At 48.1% G+C, this 20622-nt stretch overlaps 2 protein-coding genes across 13 annotated transcripts in view; both read right to left on the bottom strand.

Moving 5' to 3' along the window:
* Positions 1-2648: 2648 nt before the first annotated feature.
* Positions 2649-13553, bottom strand: VAMP3 (vesicle associated membrane protein 3). Of its 2 annotated transcripts, XM_070404000.1 has the most exons (5): positions 13460-13553; positions 11019-11100; positions 5929-6087; positions 5097-5148; positions 2649-4369 (listed from the first exon to the last, which is right to left on the bottom strand). In XM_070404000.1, coding segments are annotated over exons 1-5 (315 nt in total). In that variant the 5' UTR covers positions 13462-13553; the 3' UTR covers positions 2649-4349. The 2 variants fall into 2 exon arrangements, with proteins under 2 accessions (XP_070260101.1, XP_070260100.1); XM_070403999.1 differs by lacking the exon at positions 13460-13553 and having other exon boundaries at positions 11019-11150.
* Positions 13554-15153: 1600 nt separating this feature from the next.
* The window catches only part of CAMTA1 (calmodulin binding transcription activator 1), a 674030-nt gene continuing 668561 nt past the window's right edge, over positions 15154-20622 (bottom strand). For all 11 annotated transcript variants that reach the window (XM_070403987.1, XM_070403988.1, XM_070403989.1 and 8 more), the window contains one exon: positions 15154-18416. In XM_070403987.1, coding sequence (XP_070260088.1) covers positions 18384-18416 — 33 coding nt within the window. In that variant the 3' untranslated portion in view covers positions 15154-18383. The remainder of the gene's footprint in view (positions 18417-20622) is intronic.

Below are 20622 nucleotides of genomic sequence, written 5' to 3'. Positions count from 1 at the left end.
CCCGCCGCGTGCAGCGGGTCCCAGGCGCCGCGCCCCCCGCAGCCACGTGACGAGGCCCCGCCCCCTGACCGCGCGATTGGCCGCCGCTGCGGGCTCTGCGGGCTCCCATTGGTCCAGGGGCGGGGTCCGGACGGGGGCGCCCAGGTTACGTAACCCGAGGGGAGTGGGCGGGGGCGAAGGCCCCTAGAGCGCTTTACGTCACGCGGTTGGGCGGAAGGCTGGCCAATCCCGACAGGCTGGCGGGGAAGCAGGGGGCGGGGCCCTGGAGAAAGACAGTGCATGTAAAGGGCGCGCCTCCAGGAAAGGGGGACGTGGAGACGCCCATTTAAAGTACCGGAGGCTGAGGGTGCACCAGCTCATCCGAGATGGAGGGCACCGTGCAGACCTGCACCCCTCGCCAGGGCCTGTCCATCAGAAATCTTCAGTGTTTGTCGGGTGAACGAAAGGAATTGCATAGGAAGGGAAGTGTGCCCGTTGTTCATGCCGTGTGTTGGATAAACCATCTTATTTTTCCAAATGATGGCAGATCGCACTCGCCTCTGAAGCTTTTTCTATTTATTGAATGCATATCCGGGTAGGGATGAGTGTGGCCCTGGGCGGGGAGAGCGTTGTGGCCACTCAGGGCGTACACATGTTATTGACATAAAACATATCAACAACTCCATAAAGTTCAGGAGGTGGCAGGTGCTGTGCAGAACATGAAACAAGCTTGCAGCGGTTCTCAACCTGTGGGTCGCGACCCCTTTGGCGGTCGAACGACCCTTTCACAGGGGTCGCCTAAGACCATCCTGCATATCAGATATTTACATGACGATTCATAATAGTAGCAAAATTACAGTTATGAAGTAGCAACGAAAATAATTTTATGGTTGGGGGTCACAACATGAGGAACTGTATTTAAAGGGCCAGAAGGTTGAGAACCACTGGATAAGGTGTAACTAGGACAGGCCTAGGGGTGAAGGAGGCAAAAGGCACATTAGCCAGGGGATCCGGGAGGCCTCTGAGAAGGTGAAATTGAAACCTGGGTGTGTGAAGGGGGTGGGGAAGGCCCTGCCATAGAGCAGGTTTGCTGGTGAGAAACCGAAAGGCAGGATACTTTGCCGGGAGAACAGGGAGGGAGAGGATGCTGCCAGTTGGGGTCAGAAGTTAGGAAGGGCCAGACTACAGTGGGCCTTATCATTAGGGAAACTTGGATTTCTTTCTAATTGTCTTGGAAAGGGGCGGGTTTTAAGCAAGACAGTGATTTGTATCAGACTGCTGCACAGGAAATAGAAGTTAGGAGGCCTTGATTCCAAGAAGATACATTTGGGGGCACAGAGCCCTGTGGATGGAATGAGAAGAGAGCAGCAAGGTGACTCCTGAGTCTGGTTTAAGCAGAGCCATTTGTGATGGGACATAAACTTAGAGGGAAGACTGAGAGTTACGTTTTCACGTTATGTTTGAGAAGCAGAGTGTCAGGTAGGCCGTTGGATTTCTCAGCCATTCTCTGGATGGACGTTATTATTGACCAGAGGCCCGGTGCACGAATTTGTGCACAGGTGGGGGGCCAGCCGGCCCACTCCAATTGGGGCTGGGGTGGCGGGGGGCATGGGAGGTCAGCTGGCCGGCCCCACCCCTGATCGGGGGCCAGGCTGGCTGGCAGGGAGGGGCTGCAGGCAGCTGGGGGGGCCGATTGGGGCCACAGTGCTTGTCAAAGCAGCCGGTCGTCCCGGGGTTCCGGTCACTTGGCTTTTATATAGAGACAGAAGAGGAGTGGGAGGCAGGGGAAATACTTAATGCCGTTGGGTTCATATTGAGTTGGGAGGCCTATGTCTAACAGGCCAGGCATCAGTAGGTTCATGAGCAGAAACATGGGAATAGATGACGGAGAGTGAGTGGAATGAAAGACAAGTTGGTTGAGCACCCTACCCCAAGGAACCCTGACATTTAAGGGGGGGCAGAGAAAGAGGAGCCCATACATGGTAGATTTCCTTCAAAATCTTGAAAATGGCACCGAAATTCTACAGATTTCATGATCAGAAGGACCTGAAGAAGGGGCACAATTCTTTTCCAGGACAACAGCAGGTCGGACAAGAAAAGGAGTGCCCATCTGTCCAAGGCAGTGGGGCAAGTCCACCTCTTCTCGCCCAATAGGATGCCATGGAAATGGGCATTTTACTGTAAACGTTAAGTCTACTTCCACCGCATGATATGCTTCCCCAGGGGCTGCTGAGTAAGAGACTATGTTCAAGGGGAAAGAGAAGCAGAATCAGAACAGGAACCACATGTTGGAAGTGTCCCTCACCTCCCAAACGATACCCCCCCGTCCCAGGCAGGCAGCGGCCTGCTGTCCCACACGCCGGCCAGCTCTCACAGCACCTTGAAAGACCACATACTTAAGAATTCAGAAGCCAAATGCTGACGGATTCGGTGTCCATGAGAAAGCCAGTCCCCCTCGTCTCCTATACTGAAAAGCACTCTGCACAAGAGGGTAGTTTGCTCTGTTTACTGGCGGATGGGGATACGCTGGGTAACAGGAAGTTAGGGAGCTCAGGGAGGGACTGGCGTGTAGGGGATTATAGGGAGGCAGGGGGCACAGCAAGGAACGCCATTTTTAGGACTTTGCCAGGCACAGCTCCTCCTCTATAAGCAACACAGGACCAGAATGATGTTGACAAACACTTTATTGAAGTCATTACAGTGGCAGTTCCCAGCTACATGCAGAAACGAGCGAGGTATCCTGGGTTAATGCAGGAGCCGGTGGGTTACATGGGGCTGAGCACAGGCCAAGGAGAGAGCACCAAAGTTTCGATGTCAGACGCGGCCAGAGACCCTGAGCGGAGGGGGCTGACGTCCCTACACTGACGGCTGCTTCCTTCTCACAGCCGGGCGTGTTCTCACTCATGTCAGTGCCGTAGGGGACAGATGCCAAAGGAACGGAACCCGTGTCCTGGCGGACTCAGCTGCCGCTGCTCTGCACGTCCGGGGCTAGCATGTGCGCCCCCCAGGACGGCAGGCGGAGTGTAAACCTCTGCTTCTCCCTCGGGCCTCCTTGCCTGTCTTCATTCAGACTGACTGCCCGCCCTTGAGCCGCACAGCCCGATGCTGAAAGTCCCAACAGAATCCTCTCAGGGGACAAAGCAGCATCTTGTGCAGACAGTCTACATCTGTGACAGCGAAGACAGTGTCTCGGTCGGCTACCTCTGTGAGAAGTCAGCCACCCGGACCAATGCTAACTGGAGGCTAATGTAGGAGACAGATTCAGGAAGGGGAATATGAACAAAAATGGAAACAAACTCCAAAAGCTATAGGCTGTGAGGCCTGGGCCAACTCATGACCAGTTCACAGAGCGTCTTCTTGAAGGCTACAACACCGTTGCTCACATAATTCTCAGAGACACACTGGAGCCCACGGCTGTATTCTGCAATCTGTCTCTAGGTGCGAGATGGTCGGGGTCTAGCTGGAACCTTCTCTAACCCCAGGAAACTCGCTGACTAGGAAGGGGAGTTGTAACACCTGCAGGGTTTTAAGGCAAGAAAGGCCTGAGGATGTAGAAGCTTCACAAGCAACATTACAACTTGGATTCTGAAGGGCACCTGGAGTTCCATTGGTCACTTTCTGGAATTTATCTGTCAGGAGCAGACTCAAGGGCATTTTACTGGATTTAACTTTTTGGCAAAATAGGAACTTTGGTCATAGCCATAGTTCTATCAAAATGTTTTAAAGAGGTTATTTCTGATTAAAATATTTTTAAAATATGATACAAAACAGTAACAAGAAAGTAAACATCTTCGTATCTAATGTAAGAACAAAAATTCTTTACCAGCATCTTATTTTAAACACAGTGAAAGCATCAGTAGTGCTTATAAACAGTAGAGGGTTCTCGCATAAGGAACCAGGAAAGGAGACAATAAGGCACAACCTGTCGTTGTCACAGATTTGAGGGAGACAGTAGTGTTCGCTCTGGAAGGCACAGACGGGAGATCTGATCACCCAAAGGTTTAAATGTGGTTCTGAAGAGAAGGTCACATGACGGGACAGCTAACTTGGAAGGAAGCTCCCTAGCTGGAATTAAAGGCGATTACTAGACAAGGCTACTGCGAGGTTACGCACTCTGGGACTCCAGAAGTCTCTCGTCAGCCCGGGTAAAGTGGTGAAGGCACTGTGCAAACTGCGGGCCGGGCTGACCACACTTCTGGTTTGGAGTGCATGTGGAAAAAAGGGCACATTTCCTAAAAATCAAACTTTACATCAACTAGCAGAGAATAATCATTTTACACATTACAGTTTGTAAGCTTGATACGATAGCAGGCTCTACGTCAAAGTCTTGAAGAGGTTTCTGGAACAGAGGCTGGAGGCTCGCTGGTTCTTCATGAAGACACGCTCCACACTAGTGAGCAGGGAGAGGGAAGAGCAAGGAGACAGTTAGGCTTCCGGCACATCCGGGAGGAACCTGTGCTCCAGCCCCGGATGAGCAGAGCGGGCACCGGGCCTGTTCCTCCCCGTGGCTCAGCGACATGTGGTGGCGGCCAGACCAGCCTGTCCCAAGGAAGGCTCGCAGATGTGTCTGCATGGGGCTAAATGGCCATGGGCTGTTCCAGAACTCTAGGTAGTCTCATTAGCGGTAACAGTAACGATGGGAGAGTGTATTTATTTATTTATGTAACTATTATTATCACCATATGCCAGGTAACACCCTAAGCACTTTTTGTTTATGAACCAGTTTTGGCCTCATAATCAACACATGAGGGAGGTACTCTTATTATCCCCATTTACAAATGAGGAGACTTGAGTTCAGAGACACTAAAATACTTGCCACAGCCACGCAGTTGGATGGCGGTGGAGCTAGGATGGCCCATGCTGTTACCTGCTAGACTACAATGCTTCTCACAGAAGGCGATCTCTGATGGAAATATATCCAGAGAGAACACGGGTAGGCCAGTGGGAATGAATACATTTTCTCGAGTTTCCAAGCATTAATGTTTACATAAAATACCTCAGACTTTCATCATACAACACTCAAGTGTTTAAGACATTTACTGAAGAGAACGAGAATCTGGACTACACTGCCATGTACGTGAAGTCAGCAGTTCCGCTGAGCTGAGCACAGAACTCACCGATGATGATGATGATGACGATGACCACCACGCTGATGCCTATGGCCCACATCTGCAACGAAACGTCCAGGTCACATTCCACAAAGAAAGATTACCTGACGGCAGAGCGTCCCCCGTCACCCTAGGCACGGACAGGGAGGGCAGGTGCACTCGTCGGAGAGAATGCCGCTGTGAACGCCTGAATGCGATGCTCTCAATTCGATCGGAAGGTCACTTACCTGCTTTTCCTAAGCTCCTCAAATGGCCTGCGGTCCCTCAGTAGCGCTTGTCTGTGTATGAGTTTCCCCCATCGGGAGGGGCTCCCGGGCACAGAGTGTATGGAAAGTGTCACTTCCAAGCCAGGGGAGGGCAGGACACCACAGGGATCTGGTGGCCGCGCGTGTCTCTGACAGTCACGTAAGACCTGCAGGGGCCCTGCTCCTGGGTGGCGCTGCTCTCGGCTCCTCTGCGAGCGCACTGCGGCCCCGGGGAAGCTCTTTCCACTCACACCGCCAGCCCCTCCCGGCAGCCTGTGTGCAGGGCTCCGCTGGGCGTGGAGCTGGGAAGGCTAATGTCTGTGATGGATTTTGGACCCTCCTACATGCTGCCTCTTTATTTTTTAACTTTATTTTTATTGTCTACATGCTTCCCAAGCTCAGCCACAGAACGTGGCGGTCTCCTAGTTGTGGGGATAGAAAAGGGTGTACAGTCAGTGTTTAGATTCAGCGCCAACCCAAATTCCCATGGGGAGTCAAATTCACCTCCAGGATTTGTGCACCCCAGTGTTTGTGGGCTCTGTCCACCCCGAGAATGCAGAGGGGACTGAACGTAAGGACGAACTGGAGAGGATTACCTTGCAGTTCTTCCACCAATACTTTCTCTTCAACTTGGCAGCACTCGTTTCAAACTGGGAAGCTCCTGCCTGCAGTGCGTCCGCGCGGTCGTCTAACTCAGAGAGCTTCTGATCTCTTTCCAGCACCTTGTCCACGTTCACCCTCATGATGTCCACCACCTGAAGGAACATGACCCCGCCACGTCACACATGAAGAAACGGAGAACAAAAGGTCAGCCCTTTGTTATTTTGAGCCAAACTTTCATTAAAAAGGGGGCCAGGCCTCACCATTCCATGAAATAAACACTTAGTAAACTAGAACTAGAAGGGAACTTCCTTAACATGACAAAGGGTATTTATGGGGGGGAAAACCCGCAACTACCATCCATGCTCAATGGGCAAAAGCAAAAAGCTGCCCTGGCCGGTGGCTCAGCTGACTGGAGTGTCGTCCTGTCCCATACACTAAAAGGGTGCTGGTTCTATCCTGTTCGGGGCATGTGTGGGAGGCAACCAATCGATGTTTCTCTCTGTCTCTCTCTCCCCCTCCCTCTCTCCTTCTTCTCACTCTCAAGTCAATAAACGTATCTTCGGGTGAGGATAAAACAAACAAACAAAAACCAGAAAGCTTTCCCCTAGGAGCAGGGAGCAAGACAAGAATGCCCACACTCTCTCCTGCTGTTCAACATGGGACTGGAAGTTCTGGCCAGAGCAACTGGGCAAGAAGAAGAAACAAAAGGCATCCAAATTAGAAAGAAGAAGTAAAATGACCCGTATTTACAGACGATCCCATCTGTAGGAAATCCCAAAGAATCCCAGTAGGGTTAATAAACAAATGCAGTAAAGTTTCAGGGTACAACATCAGCATCCATAAATCAATGTCTCCATATACTAACAATCGAAAGGAAATTAATAAAAACAATTCTGTATACAATAGCATCCAAAAGAATAAAATACTCATGGATAAACTGAGCCGAGGAGGCAAAAACCTGGACACTGAAAACTACGAAACACTGTGGAAAAAAATGAAGACCTAATTACATGGGAAGACATCCCGTGTTCACAGAGTGGAAGACTTACTATTGTTAAGATGACAGTACTTGGGAGAGACCAAGATGGCGGCGTAGGTAAACACCAGAGACCGCTGCCGCAAACAACCATTTCAAAAATACAACTAAAAGACTGAACGGACATCACCCAGAACCACAGGAAGGCTGGCTGAAGAGAGACTCTACAACTAGAAGGAAAGAGAACAGCAAATCGAGGCTCAGAGGCGGCGCAGTGTGGAAAATACAAAGGTCCCGAGGTGCGCGCGCAAAGCGGGCTGGTGGCTGAGGGCGCGGTTGTCGTTTTCTGTCGGGAGTGAGTCTCAGACTCTGGGCTCCAGATCCGGGCGAGTCTCTAGGGACCCAGACTCAAACGGGAGAAGCGGGATTATCCGGCATCAGTTGGAACCTGAGGGCAGCTTTCTCTCCGAGGTTTGCAGCGGCTGCCGGGGTTCTGAGAAGCAGAGCCTCTGGGAACGGGACTGAGTGTGGCCATAACTGCTCCCTCCGCTCGCCCTGTTGATCCCGCCCCGCCCAAAGCCTGCGCACAGCCATTTGCCGATCGCCTCAGGCAAAGGCTGGATTAGCGCCTCCCCAGAAGGCAGACGTTTTCCTTACAGCTGATTCCTATAGCCAGTCGGCCTGGGGGTCAAATCCCTCTAGTGTTAACTACAACAATTAAGGCTTGGCTAGAACAAGACTGCGCACAGAGACCACAAGGGGGTGCACCAAGAAAGCATAAAAGATGCGGAGACAAAAAAACATGACAGAAATGGAGGATATGGAGCTAAGAATCGCAATTTTGAGGGCTTGCCATAAATTTGTGCAGAGCCTCACGAAAACTAATGAGACCCTCGATGCTACGATAAAGAAATTAGAAAGTAAGCATACACGGACTGAAATAAAGAATATTATACCCAATAGCAGACCAGAGGAGTACAATAATCAAACAAAAGATTCGACAAAAAACACCCAATTGGAAAAGCAAAATGAAAAAAGAATCCGAAAGTGTGAAGATAGTGTAAGGAGCCTCTGGGACAGCTTTAAGCGGTCTAATATCAGAGTCATTGGAGTGCCAGAAGATGAGAGACAGCAAGATATTGAAAACCTATTTCAAGAAATAATGGCAGAAAACTTCCCCCACCTGGAGAAAGAAATGGACTTACAGGTCCAAGAAGCGCAGAGAACCCCAAACAAAAGGAATCCAAAGAGGACCACACCAAGACACATCATCATTAAAATGCCAAGAGCAAAAGACAAAGAGAAAATCTTAAAAGCAGCAAGAGAAAGAGGCTCAATTACCTACAAGGGAATACCCATACGACTGTCAGCTGATTTCTCAACAGAAACTTTGCAGGCCAGAAGGGAATGGCAAGAAATATTCAAAGTGCTGAATACCAAGAACCTACAACCAAGATTACTTTATCCAGCAAAGCTATCATTCAGAATTGAAGGTCAGATAAAGAGCTTCACAGATAAGGAAAAACTAAAGGAGTTCATCACCGCCAAACCAGTATTATATGAAATGCTGAAAGGTATCCTTTAAGAAGAGGAAGAAGAAGAAAAAGGTAAAGATACAAATTATGAACAACAAATATGCATCTATCAACAAATGAATCTAAGAATCAAGTGAATAAATAACCTGATGTACAGAATGAACTGGTGATTATAATAGAATCAGGGACATAGAAAGGGAATAGACTGACTATTCTTGGGGGGAAAAGGGGTGTGGGAGATGCGGGAAGTGACTGGACAAAAATCATGCACCTATGGATGAACACAGTGGGTGGGGAGTGAGGGTGGAGGGTGGGGTGGGAGCTGGAAGGAGGGGAGTTATGGGGGGAAAAAAGAGGAACAAATGTAATAATCTGAACAATAAAGATTTAATTTAAAAAAAAAAATAAAAAAAAAAAAAAAATGACAGTACTTGCCAAAATGATGTACTTATGTGCAGAGTCATCACAATCTCTATCAAAATGTCAATGGTCTTGGCCCTGGCTAGGTAGCTCGGTTGGTTAGAGCATGATCCAGATACGCCAAGGCTGCGGGTTTGATCCCCGGTCAAGGTACATACAGGAAACAACCAATGGATGCGTGGATAGATAGAATGACAACTTAATGTATCTCTCTCCCCCTCTCCCTCCCTTCCCTTTCCTCTCTAAAGTCAATAAATTTAATAAAAAGGCAATGGACTGAAATAGACATTTCTACAAAGAATACATACAAATGGTCAACAAACACATGAAAAGTTCACCACCACTGGTCATTGAGGAAATGCAAATCAAAGCCACAAAGAGATACTCCTTTATACTCACTAGGACGTCTATAACAACAAAAACAGGAAAACAGTGTTGGTGAGGGTGTGGAGAAACAGGAATCCTTGGATATTGCTTGTGTGTGTGTAAAATGGTGCCGCTACTGTGGGAAAGTTTGCTGGTTCCTCAAAGCTAAACATAGAACTACCATATGGCCCAGCAACGCCATTCCTAGATACATACCCGAGAGAAATAAAAACATATGCACACACAGAAACTTGTATGCAAATGTTTATAGCAGCATAATTGGTAAAGCCAAAAGGTGAATAACTGAAAAATCCATCAACCGATGAATGGATAAACAAGGTATACACGTGCAATGGAATATTCCTCAGCCATAAAAAGGAACAAGGTGCTGATATCTGTTACAATTTGGATGAGCATCAAAAATATGATACTAAGTGAAAGAAACCAAACACAAAAGGCCACCTAGTGCGTGATTCCTTTTGTATGATCTATCTAGAATGAGAGAATTCATAGCAACAGAAAGCCAGTTAGAATGGGAGAAAACAGCAGAAAGAGGGGTGGGAGTCATTACTAAATGTGTACAAGGTGTTCTGTGGTGATGACAAAAAATTGTGAAACTAGACAGAAGTAATGGTTGCACAACACTGTGACTAAAACAAAGAACCACTGAGCTGTACGCTTTCAAATGGTTAACTGTGTTGTGTGAATTTCACCTGAACTAAAGAAACAAGCACCTCTCCTTAAAATTCCTTTGGTTAAGAAAAGGGACCCGATTTGATTTTGTAAGTAAACAAAAGTTTCGTGCAAGATGGCATGAGAATGGGTTTCTTAGCATGAAAATACAAAATTTTCAGAAGTTCATAAAGCCATCATATAAAAATATTACCATATGCTTTAGCAATCCACTGTTAAACATAGTTTAACAGAAGTTTTACTTTTATATTTTTCTTACGTTTATTGGGGTGAACTGGTTAATAAGATCATGTAAATTTCCAGTGTGCATTTCTAGGACACATGATCTGTGTGTCGCACTGCATGCCCACCACATCTTCCATCACCGTGTGCTAGTGTGTGGGCCCTGGTTTAACAGAAGTTGAACGCTGCTTTCTAAGGCAGCTACATCAGAAAGGCCAAGATATCCTTGTTGGACAATGATGGCTTTTAGGGACATGGAAATAGTAGTTTGAATTTGCCAATCTTCCGTTGTGGGTCTGCAAACATAGGGCAGAACGAAGATGCTGTGAGCACCCTCTAACTCACGAATTCCACAAACGCAGATTTGTGGGGCTAGAGCAATGTGCCAGCATCTGCCTTCTGCATGTCAATGGGCGCCAAGTGGAGTTAATGCTAGAGGCCTGCTCAGGCTGAGTAATAGAAAATCAGGCTATTGGAACAGCGTTTTGATGAAAATCTGATCAGAAGTGTTGGTCTTGGCTTGAACAACCTATAGATCTAATTCTGAATATTAGATTACCCTATTTTATAAAGGAGTTCTCTCTTTTCCAATTTTTTTTTTTTTATTGTGGAAAATATACATTATAAGGCAGTTCTGGGAGGAATGCCCTCAGGGAGGGGCATTTGTTTCAGGAAAACAAGCAGAAGCAGGAGAATCTGACTTCCGCTTAGATCACGGCTCCCAGAATAGCAGGGGCGAAACTGTTACTTTTATGACATGGTCAGAATTTACTTTACGTTCACACTTCTGTGACAATCTTCCTAAACAATTATTTCCAGAGTGTTCCCATGTTGACTGAAAATTCATCTTTTCAGCTTTTCAGAGCAGTACCTCATCCACCTGGTTCTGTGTCTGCTGAAGTCTGCGGTTACTGCCGGAGGCAGCGCTGGGACCTGCAGGCGCACCCGTAGACCTGAAACACGCAAAGGCAGGAGCGTCAGTCGAGGAGCATTCCAAACACATTTCTGTACGTACGAAGTCACTCCGTAACTTCGGAACTACAGCAGAAAACGAGTAACGAACAACGGTTCTAACGACATTTCTTCTAACTCCTCTGGAATTTCCAACATTCATCCACACGTGACAGGTGACCAGGGTCTAAGGCAGTGATGGTGAACCTATGACATGCGTGTCAGAGGTGACATGCGAACTCATTTTTTTGGTTGATTTTTCTTTGTTAAATGGCATTTAAATATATAAATATCAAAAATATAAGTCTTTGTTTTACTATGGTTGCAAATGTAAAAAAATTTCTATATGTGACACGGCACCAGAGTTAAGTTAGGGTTTTTCAAAATGCTGACACGCCGAGCTCAAAAGGTTCGCCATCACTGGTCTAAGGAGAGGTTTAATAGACTCTGCTTTGTATCACTGAAGAACCTGGTCCTAAGATAGATAAACTCTACTTTCCAATTTTCTAATTACTTTTTTCAAGCCACACATCTACTGAAAAGCACTCGATATTCCTCTGATAGTTATGGAATGCCTTTTTCCAGTATGGTAAGTACAGGCATTTACAGAAACAAGCAAACAATGCTCCCTCTCTTTAAACATCTCATCAAACGCCGTACTTCTCCCCAGGCAGACCTTCCTTGACCACTCTGGGTTTGCAGACCTTACTGTTTCCATGACTTTGTTGGTAACCCTTTGATTTGATTTTATATACAGGCCGTCCTCGGTTACGTCAGACTTGATGTATGTTCGTCGTTACGTCACCATCTCCCATTTATTTATTTAAAAAAAGTTCTGTCATTTCGATGTATGTACATATGTGCTTTATGTTTTTTATTATTTATTTACCACAAGTAAAGGTCAGGAATTGTTATCTTTCTTTTAATTATTTTTTACTGTTTCACTTCACTACTGCTGTGTATGTGCTCCATGTGAGTGACGTAGGAGCTTATGTAGGTGGGTTCCTACTTACGGTGAAAAGCACATTACGTCTCGCCCTAGGAATGGATCTCCGACATAACCCGAGGACCTAATGTATTACTATTCAAAAAGGGCAGGTAAATGGGAGGCAGTCAGATCCTATGTCCTTGTTATAAAGTATTCTGGATCATTTCTAATTTTTGAGCCACCATGATCCGAGTCTTTCTGCTGTTTGTCAAGTTTTGTTTTTCTGCATCTAGTATAACATTTACATACCAGGAACAAAAGTAACAATAATAAACCAGTAACATTGATTAGGCACAGAAAATGCCTATTATTAGATAAGGAAAAGTCTAAGGGGATGGGATCTCCGACGTAACCCAAGGACCTACTGTGTATCAAAATGGATCCTAAAGGCTCACAGGCCCGTGTCTCAGAGGTCTTCCGTGTTTCTAAGACAGCGCCTCGCAGGTGCCTTGCATACAGCAGCCACCGACTCACTGAGCCAGCAGGCAGTGCTCTACCGCGTGTCAAAGGCCAGGGAGGCAGCAGGTCCCACTCCGCCGCGAGGTTAGTGTCTGGGAGGCCACTACTGGTGCATTTTCCCATTTAATCCTCATAACTCGTTGAGGGGATACTACTATTATCCCCATTTTACAGACGGGTAGGGCGAGGCCTGGGAAGTCTGCACCGCTGGCGGGTGTGCTGAGACCAGGTGCTGTGTAATCCCACGGACCCGGACTTCACCACTGAGGTCTCCTGGCCCCGCGGCCCGGCAGCCACCCTGCAGAGTGGGGTCCCTACTTCCTGGAAGGAGCCCGGGAAAGAACGCTTCCCCTCCCCGCTCTGGGTGGGCCATGAGCAGGCTGGGGAGGGAGCAGGGTTCGTGGCTCCACAGTGTCTGCACGTTGCCCCGGGAAAGCCCGAGTGCACTCTGACCGTGGGCGCCTGGAGACAGGACAGGCCCTTCCCCTGGCAACTTCCGGAGGCCAGCCCTGCAGCAGACCCGGCAGAGACCACCGCCCCTTCGGGGACCCCGGAATTGGGGGGGAGGTTGGGGGGGGTAGAGGAAGACACGAGGAAGGGGCGGGACGGAGGCGGGGCTGGGCGGGCACTCCTAATCAGGAAAGCCCCCGGCCCCGCCCTGGTCCCTTCCGGGTCCCCCGACAGCCGCTGGGCCCTCCGGGGCGGTCGGCGGCGCCGCGGGGTCGTTCCGCCCGTCTGCAGCCCGCACTCCCGGGGCCGCCGCCCCACCCCGTCCTCGGAAGCCTCGCAAGGCTCGCACGGCCTCGGCCCGCGTCCGAAAGGCCGCCACCGGGAACCGGGCCAGGCGGGGCTCCTAGTCGCGGGCCGCCGCCCCCCGGGACCCGAAGTCGTCCAGCTCGCACGGCGTCACTCACATTTTGGCGGCGGTGGCGGCGGGCGAGTGTCGACGGAGCGGCGGAGCGGGACCAGAGGCCAGGACCTGGGCGGAGCGGTGGCGGCGCAGGGACCGATGACGTCACAGGGCGGGGCCGGATGGGCGGACAAGGCGCACAGGCCGCGGTGGGCGTGTCGGAGGGGGCGGGGCCGGATGGGAGGGCGGTGCGCGCAGGCCGCGGTGGGCGTGTCCGAGGGGGCGGGGCCGGATGGGAGGGCGGTGCGCGCAGGCCGCGGTGGGCGTGTCGGGGGCGGAGCGCTGGGGGCAGGGCCACACGAGGGCGCAGGGGGCCGGTATCTGCCAGCCAGTGCGTGAGGACCCTGGGGCACGTGGTGCATTGCCCACAGGAAAACCAGGTGGGCCGCTTCTCGGGCGGTGACTACATTGGAGACATCTGTGTGTTCCTGCTCAACTCCCCACATTAACCTAGCAGCCCCGCAGACCCCACATTTTCCCAAGAAACCTGTTAAAATGAGATATGCAGTCCATTTGGGGCATTTATCAGACATTGATTGGTTTGGGTTCGCTGTCTTCGTATTCGTGACGCGAATAAGTATTTGTCATTGCACATAAGGGACTGCAGTTTCTACACTGCATATTCCTGGGTCACTAGCACAGAGTAGGTCTCCAACTTTTGATCCTATGGAGGCGGAGGCACATAGCTGAACGCAGAGGGTTACTTGGCAGTGTTTTCACGTTGTAACAAAGTATCTACCAACATAGGCAACTCCTGCCTTAAAAACAGACAAAACACTAATAGGTCATGTGGCAAGTTAGATGAGACCCGGAAAATAAACACTAACCTGTCTCTTCCAACTGTAAATGGAATAATTTGAAAAGTGAAATGTTAGTATATATTAGAATAGACAAGAGAGCGTCACAGAGGAGGTGGGATTTGAGACTTTCCCACCAAAGGATGAACAAAGGCCACGAACAAAGAAAACAGTGGAAATGGCAGGGAGCAGGTTGGGGCACAGGTGAAGGTAAGATGGAATGAAAGCTGGACAGACAAGGAGATGTCGTTTAAATGCAGTGGCTGCAGAAACCATCGAGGCCCCAGGCAGAGCGTGCAATCTGTCTGGCAGTGGTGTTGAGACGGATGAGATGGGGAGGGGCCAGCAGGGAGGAGTCAGCTGGACATGCCTTTTAACACACTTCAGAGGATTGTAACGGAAAAGGTGAATTTATTTAGGGATCTTTATATTTTTATTGATTTCAGAGAGGAAGGGAGAGGGAGAGATGGAAACATCAATGATGGGAATCATTGGTCAGCTGCCTCCTGCACGCCCCACACTGGGGATGGCGCCTGCAACCCGGGCACGTGCCCTGACCGGGAATCGAACCATGACCTCCTGGTTGATAGGTCGGGCCTGAAAAGGTAAATGTAGACTGGTGTCTTTACCATTCAAATAATTGCACTGGGGCAAATGATACATTGAGTGGTGCCTGAGAAGATAGTTGAAAGTGTTCTAGAAACAGTGGATCTACTATGAAATTTTTCCCATCGTGGACATATTTGAAACCATGTGACATTCTATGTCAAAACGTCACATCTGGATCTAAGGAAGTACTTGAAATTATTTCACATGGTTTGAAACATGCCCATCCAACTTGGATTGCAGTATCAGGTAAAGTTAAAGCAACACACACACACACACACACACACACACATAATATGGGGAAATTTTCTTCATTTTTAATTTACAGCAGAAAGAATATAAAGCATTCAGAAAACATTTTCCATATTTTTAAGGGCAATTCAAAACATTTTGCATGGTTTCCAGCAGCTGAGTTCTTCAACAGATCCATTGATTCAATGATGCTTTACATGCACAATTACAAAAATAAAACTTACAAAAAAGAACACATCTAGACTAGTTTTACATGCAAGTCTCAGGGACCCCCCATTGGGCGCCAACTACTGTGTGGAACTGCCGTAAGCGACCGTGCAGCCGGAAAGGGTTCGAGTTAGTGTCTTTATTTCGTTCACACAGTACAGCTGATTTCAAATGGGTAACAAGAAGAGCAACGAAATCTTCAGGAGACCGAATAAGATTAGCTATTAACTTTTATAATGAAATCCTACTCCTGGCACTTGGGAATTCAGATTATCCAAGAAAGCTGCGCTTACCTATCATCTTATATTCAAAATTAAGATTCGTAACCGAGGAAAAGCGGTCAGAAGTGCTTCGTGTCGGTGGGAGCGTACGGGTACCTCCCCTGGGGTTCACAGTTGTACTGCTGCTTCCTGTCCCCTCCGCGAGAACCCTCCTAATTCTACATCAGTCTTTCTCTTCCCGAATTGTCTAACTCACTCGGCGAATAATGTAGCATGTGGAACATGGACAAAATAAGTGTGAGGGTTAAAGCAAACCCACTGAGGTCATTACTCTTGTCAAAAGATCAGTTATTTGTACCAGAATAAATGGAATAAACATCTAAATTCGGCATTAAGACAGGATATTCTGAGAGAGCTGGCTTTCACGTTCTATTCCCACTTAGGAATGCAATTGTGTGTGTGTGTAAATGACTGTGTCCTCCTGTAGGTTAAACTGTAAAATAAAAGGGATCGTGGGTGGGGTGTGGGGGGGACTGCAACAGCTGTAACATAACCCACACATTTAAAATAACAAAATTGAGTCAGCTCAGTTTACAAATGTACAGATGGCTACTAGTTGTGGGGCTGTCACTGTGGTCGAAGCTGATCACAAGCAGTAAGACGTATACTGTACAGTAATTTGAGGTTGGCAGTGAAAGGAATTAAAAAACAAGTACAATTATAGAAAAGGCACCAAGAGCACTGACCCCAGTGTGTACCTCGATCCTGTTGTGTCTACCTTCCTTCTGAAAAGACACCAGTTTAAAAGCTTATTTGTGAATATTTTTAGGCTTCACAACGAGCCTTGAGTTTTAACTTACAGTTGGCAGCCAGAACCAAGAAAAAAAAAACACACACACACACACTATTATTTCAGCTTTACACCAACTGGTCCTGAAACGTAACCTGGGAATTTTTAAACTGGCATCAGCAGATGCCAACTGGATTCTCCTCGATTGGACGTTAGTAGTTGAATGTTTAAAAGCATCAGATTTCTTTGGCTCCTCGTTCTGTGAAAATAGTCATCTGCCGTGACATCCCTACAAGACCAGTCTGCATCTCTTCAAGTTTTAGTTATTTCTTTTGTGTGCAGTTTTTTAAATGACATGTTCTGATTTCCAGCAGGAGATGTGAAAACGTGAGACATTTTTCTACCTTTCGCACTATTTCTTTTGTCAGGGTTTGGTCGTCCTAAGTATTCTTTGTTGGAGCGAGTGGATGGTATGAAGCTGTTTACGGATTCATCTTATGATTATCTGTTTAGCAAAAGGAACTTAATTTTTCTTAAGCAATATTAGCATTCACATTACTTGGCACCATTGGCAAAAAATTTTTTTTTAAATAAAATAAAATAAACTCCTGGTAGCCAAAATTAAATGTAAACATATCCTTTTTTTTTTTAAGTAATGTTACTCTGCCTTTTCTCCTAAGCCTAAATACAGTAGCTCTTTTTTTATTTTTTTTTTGCAGTTTAGTCATGCTTTAGCAAAATGTTCTTCTAAAGAACATTTAAAATAAAGTACTCTTATAGTGAAATAAAGTTTTTTTTGTTTCATTTTACAGACCATAGCCACTAATGCTTTGCTTGTGTTCATTTCTTTTTTCTTGATTTCATGCACATATCTCTTTGTTTTAATATATACAATATATACAAACAATACATCCACATTTTTCTTGCTCATTCAGACAAAACTATACAAATAATTTTATCTTGCCATGTTATTGACCTTTGTGAATAAAATATTTAGCAATTAATATAATCCCTTTCAAATATTTCTCACTTTCCATCTCTACCTTCTATATATACACAGAAACTGCTCTGTTTGGATGAGATATAGCCAAAAATATGGAATTTACTGGCCAGAACGCAGCACCACGCTGATCTTTTAGGTGGCAAATGTCCAGGCAAGGTTTATGATTCCTCAGAATGACTACACTTCCCAGGGTTACTGGAGAAAGCTACATGCTCTACCGATTCTCTAAGTAACCCCCATTGCACATGAAAGTAAGGCAAAAAAATTAAAGTGCTGAACATGAGAAAAGGGACACGATGAGTCCTCGCAGGTTCCTGGGGGGGTGGGGGGTGGGGACAAGAAAATAAATCTTCACTCTGGAAGCGGTTTCTCCTCGTTTCCCATGCATTACCCGTTTGCCACGCCCGCCCCTCTGCAAATTTCCACAAGACATTAAAAACCTGCAGATTTTTAAAAAGTTGCATTAAGTGTGCTGTCGAGGTTAAAACAAGAACAAACGAAACAGTGAAGGAAATGAGAACGCACGGACGCAATAAAGATTGGGGTGATCTAAGCCCTCCACTGACAACGAATCCCGAAGATTCAGCCTCTTGGAAGCCACTGGCAGGTGCGGGAGCAGCGTTCTCGTGTTGCCAGCGCGTCCCCACCGCTTCTTCCCTATATTTTTGGTATAAATATTTGTACAGTTCCACGCGATGTTTGAGTACAGCCCTATGTGAGCGGGAAAGCGGCCGCTTCCCCAGGGGGAGCCTCTTTCCCTTCCTCGCGGCGTCTGGTTTTCCCGCGACCCAACAGAAGATTGAGTTCCATGATGTCTCGCTGATCAAATTAAAAGTTGTCCATGAAAGTGCAAATGCAATGAACAAAACATTCCTGTTAAAATCCTGCAGCTGATCTCTCCAAAACTGCAGAGGGATTGTGTGTGTGTGTGTGTGTGTGCGTGTGTGTGTGTGCGCGCGCGCTTGTGTGTTGTTGCATGTCTCTGCTAAAAACAGAAATGAAAACAGTCTGAAAAGCAATGTCACATTGCTAAGGGATGCTGCTGTATGTCTTCAAGTTCCTTGGCCTTTTTCAATTCTTTCACTCTGCAAGAGAAACAAAACAAAACACCAGGTGGTAACTATAGAGTGAAACTGACCAAACCCAGGAAAGGGCATTCCCATTCCCTCTAAAGTAAAAAAAAAAAAAAGAAGAAAAAGACCATTTGAGGATTGATGCCAAAAGAACCCGTTCAACTGCTGGGGGACATACTCCAGAGGAAGGGGGGCCCTTCCTGAACCCCAGCTCTGCCGCCACCTGCTCCCAACACAAAGCAGAACCGAAACCCACTTCACGAATCGAGCGCAACAGTCACGTGTGCGTCTCAGGCGATGTTAACTGTTCAAACAGCTTTCTTCTCGGCCCGGTGGACGCCATGAGCGCCCTGTAATTCCAGGTGATGCAAGTTAGGGGACCTGCACACGCCTCTGGGGGGGTGCTGCCTGGCCTAGGAGACCAGCTGCCTTTGCTCACAGACTCAAGGTTGTCAGAGGTCGCGGCCCTGAGCTCACCCCAGGGGCGTCTGGTGTTCATGCTCCTGACGTGCTTCCCAGAGGAGATGTTCTGGTCACCGCCCCCTGCTCCCAGGGGGGCAGCCATAGGGGGCAACGCACGTAAGGGACTTGGTTCCAGGTGTCCCACATGGTGTGCTAACCACATGCAAATGCAACTGTCAGAGTCCTGGGAAGTCGGTATCAGCAAATGATTGGTTACTGACCACCTCCCGTCTGTTTTCATGTAAACACTCGCCGCGGTGTTTTAGTGGGGCCCCGATGCAGAGGAGGTACCGGGGCAGAGGCTGTGAGCGCTGAGAAGAGCTCTCCTCACTGACCCATCAAGACCCCGCCGTCTCGGCAGAAGGGTCCCATGCCGTGACTCCGGGTCTAACTTCCCAGGCCGGTGCCTGCCGCGGGCATCACGGGCAGCTCGCAGCCCCGCGTGCCCCATGGTAGCGTCTGCTTCCCAAATGCGGGAGAGGTGACTGCGGCCAGCAGAGGGGCGGGTTCCCAGGGCGCGGGCCGTACTTGCACAGCCTGGCGGGAAGTCTGGCTGGTCTGTCTGACACGCGCCTTTCGGACCCGGACCTCTAACACGGAGGTCAGTCATCCCACACAGTGTCAGTTCTCGGAGTGTCATGCCTCTCCTGGGACCTGCAGTTCTATCAGCACATTTACATTTCACTGCAAAGCAAATGCTAGTTTACTTTCTGGATAGACTCGAGCGGGCAGAAAACGTTCTGGAAACCCCGTGGGGAGGAGACATTCGAAACCCCGCGGTGAGTTAGCCAGGCGTCTGTGACAGAGGTGGCGCGTCTGCTGGGACAGCCGTTCAAGACGACGGTTCTATTTACCGCCTCCGCGCAGAACCGCTTCTCAGAGGAGACGCTCCCATTGTACCGTCCTTAATACGAAAGGGCAGGACAGCAGTGGCCGCCTCGCTCATCTGATTAGCTGCTGCATTCAGCGAGCCCAGCTCGATCAAACCGTGGATCTTCAAGACGGTTAAGTCCCTTTCTTAACAGGCACATTTATTAATCGTTGCTGTGTTCACAACGGCACCCGGGCATTACTTAGTTTTAAATTTTGTAAGGAAATATACCGTGGGGTGTGAAGTGTCCGGGTAACCTGGGTATGACCACACGGGTCCCTGATTTTGGACATGCAGACTTGATCAGTCGGTGGCGTTTTAAAAATTGAAACATGCTAGAGTCTGGGTTCAATTTTTAAACATGCAACGTCTATACTAGCAGCTCTTTGGCTGGAGAAATGCAAGGCATGCAGCGATGCCACGTGTACTTCCGGGCATGCAATTGTCTGCGCCTGCGCAGACCTCAGGTGCTGAGTTAGGGCAAGGTGTGCATGCTGCTTCGAGTGCTACACTGTATCTCTGCTCTCCCGCAGGCCTCATTCACAAATGTGCACCTGACTCCAGCGCCGAGGAGACCTCTAGAGCGAGAATTCTTAACTCCAAATCCGACAGCATAAACCAAAGACAGCCGTTCCCGCGTTTTCTAGAGGGACACACACAGGGATGCTTTAAAAATACCCAGTTCCTCATCGAGATGAGATGAAAGGAGAGTGAAGTATAACCAGAAACGTTTTACAGTTTCATACGAAAGAATCTGTTGTCAGCTGGTCACGACGGGTCTAGCCTGAACAATTTTTAGTTAAAATGGTCACGTCTGTGTTTGCAGTTTCTTTCGGAAATAATTAAAAAGCCAGCTATGTTTTCATAAAGTTTTTAGGTTGCCAT

This window comes from Myotis yumanensis, unplaced genomic scaffold (genome assembly GCF_028538775.1).
Source record: "Myotis yumanensis isolate MYYU_CA2020_CCGP unplaced genomic scaffold, mMyoYum1.0.hap1 SCAF_2, whole genome shotgun sequence".
NCBI lineage: Eukaryota > Metazoa > Chordata > Mammalia > Chiroptera > Vespertilionidae > Myotis > Myotis yumanensis.
The sequence above is the reverse complement of the archived record's forward strand: the minus strand, read 5'-3'. Positions and strand labels throughout refer to the sequence as shown.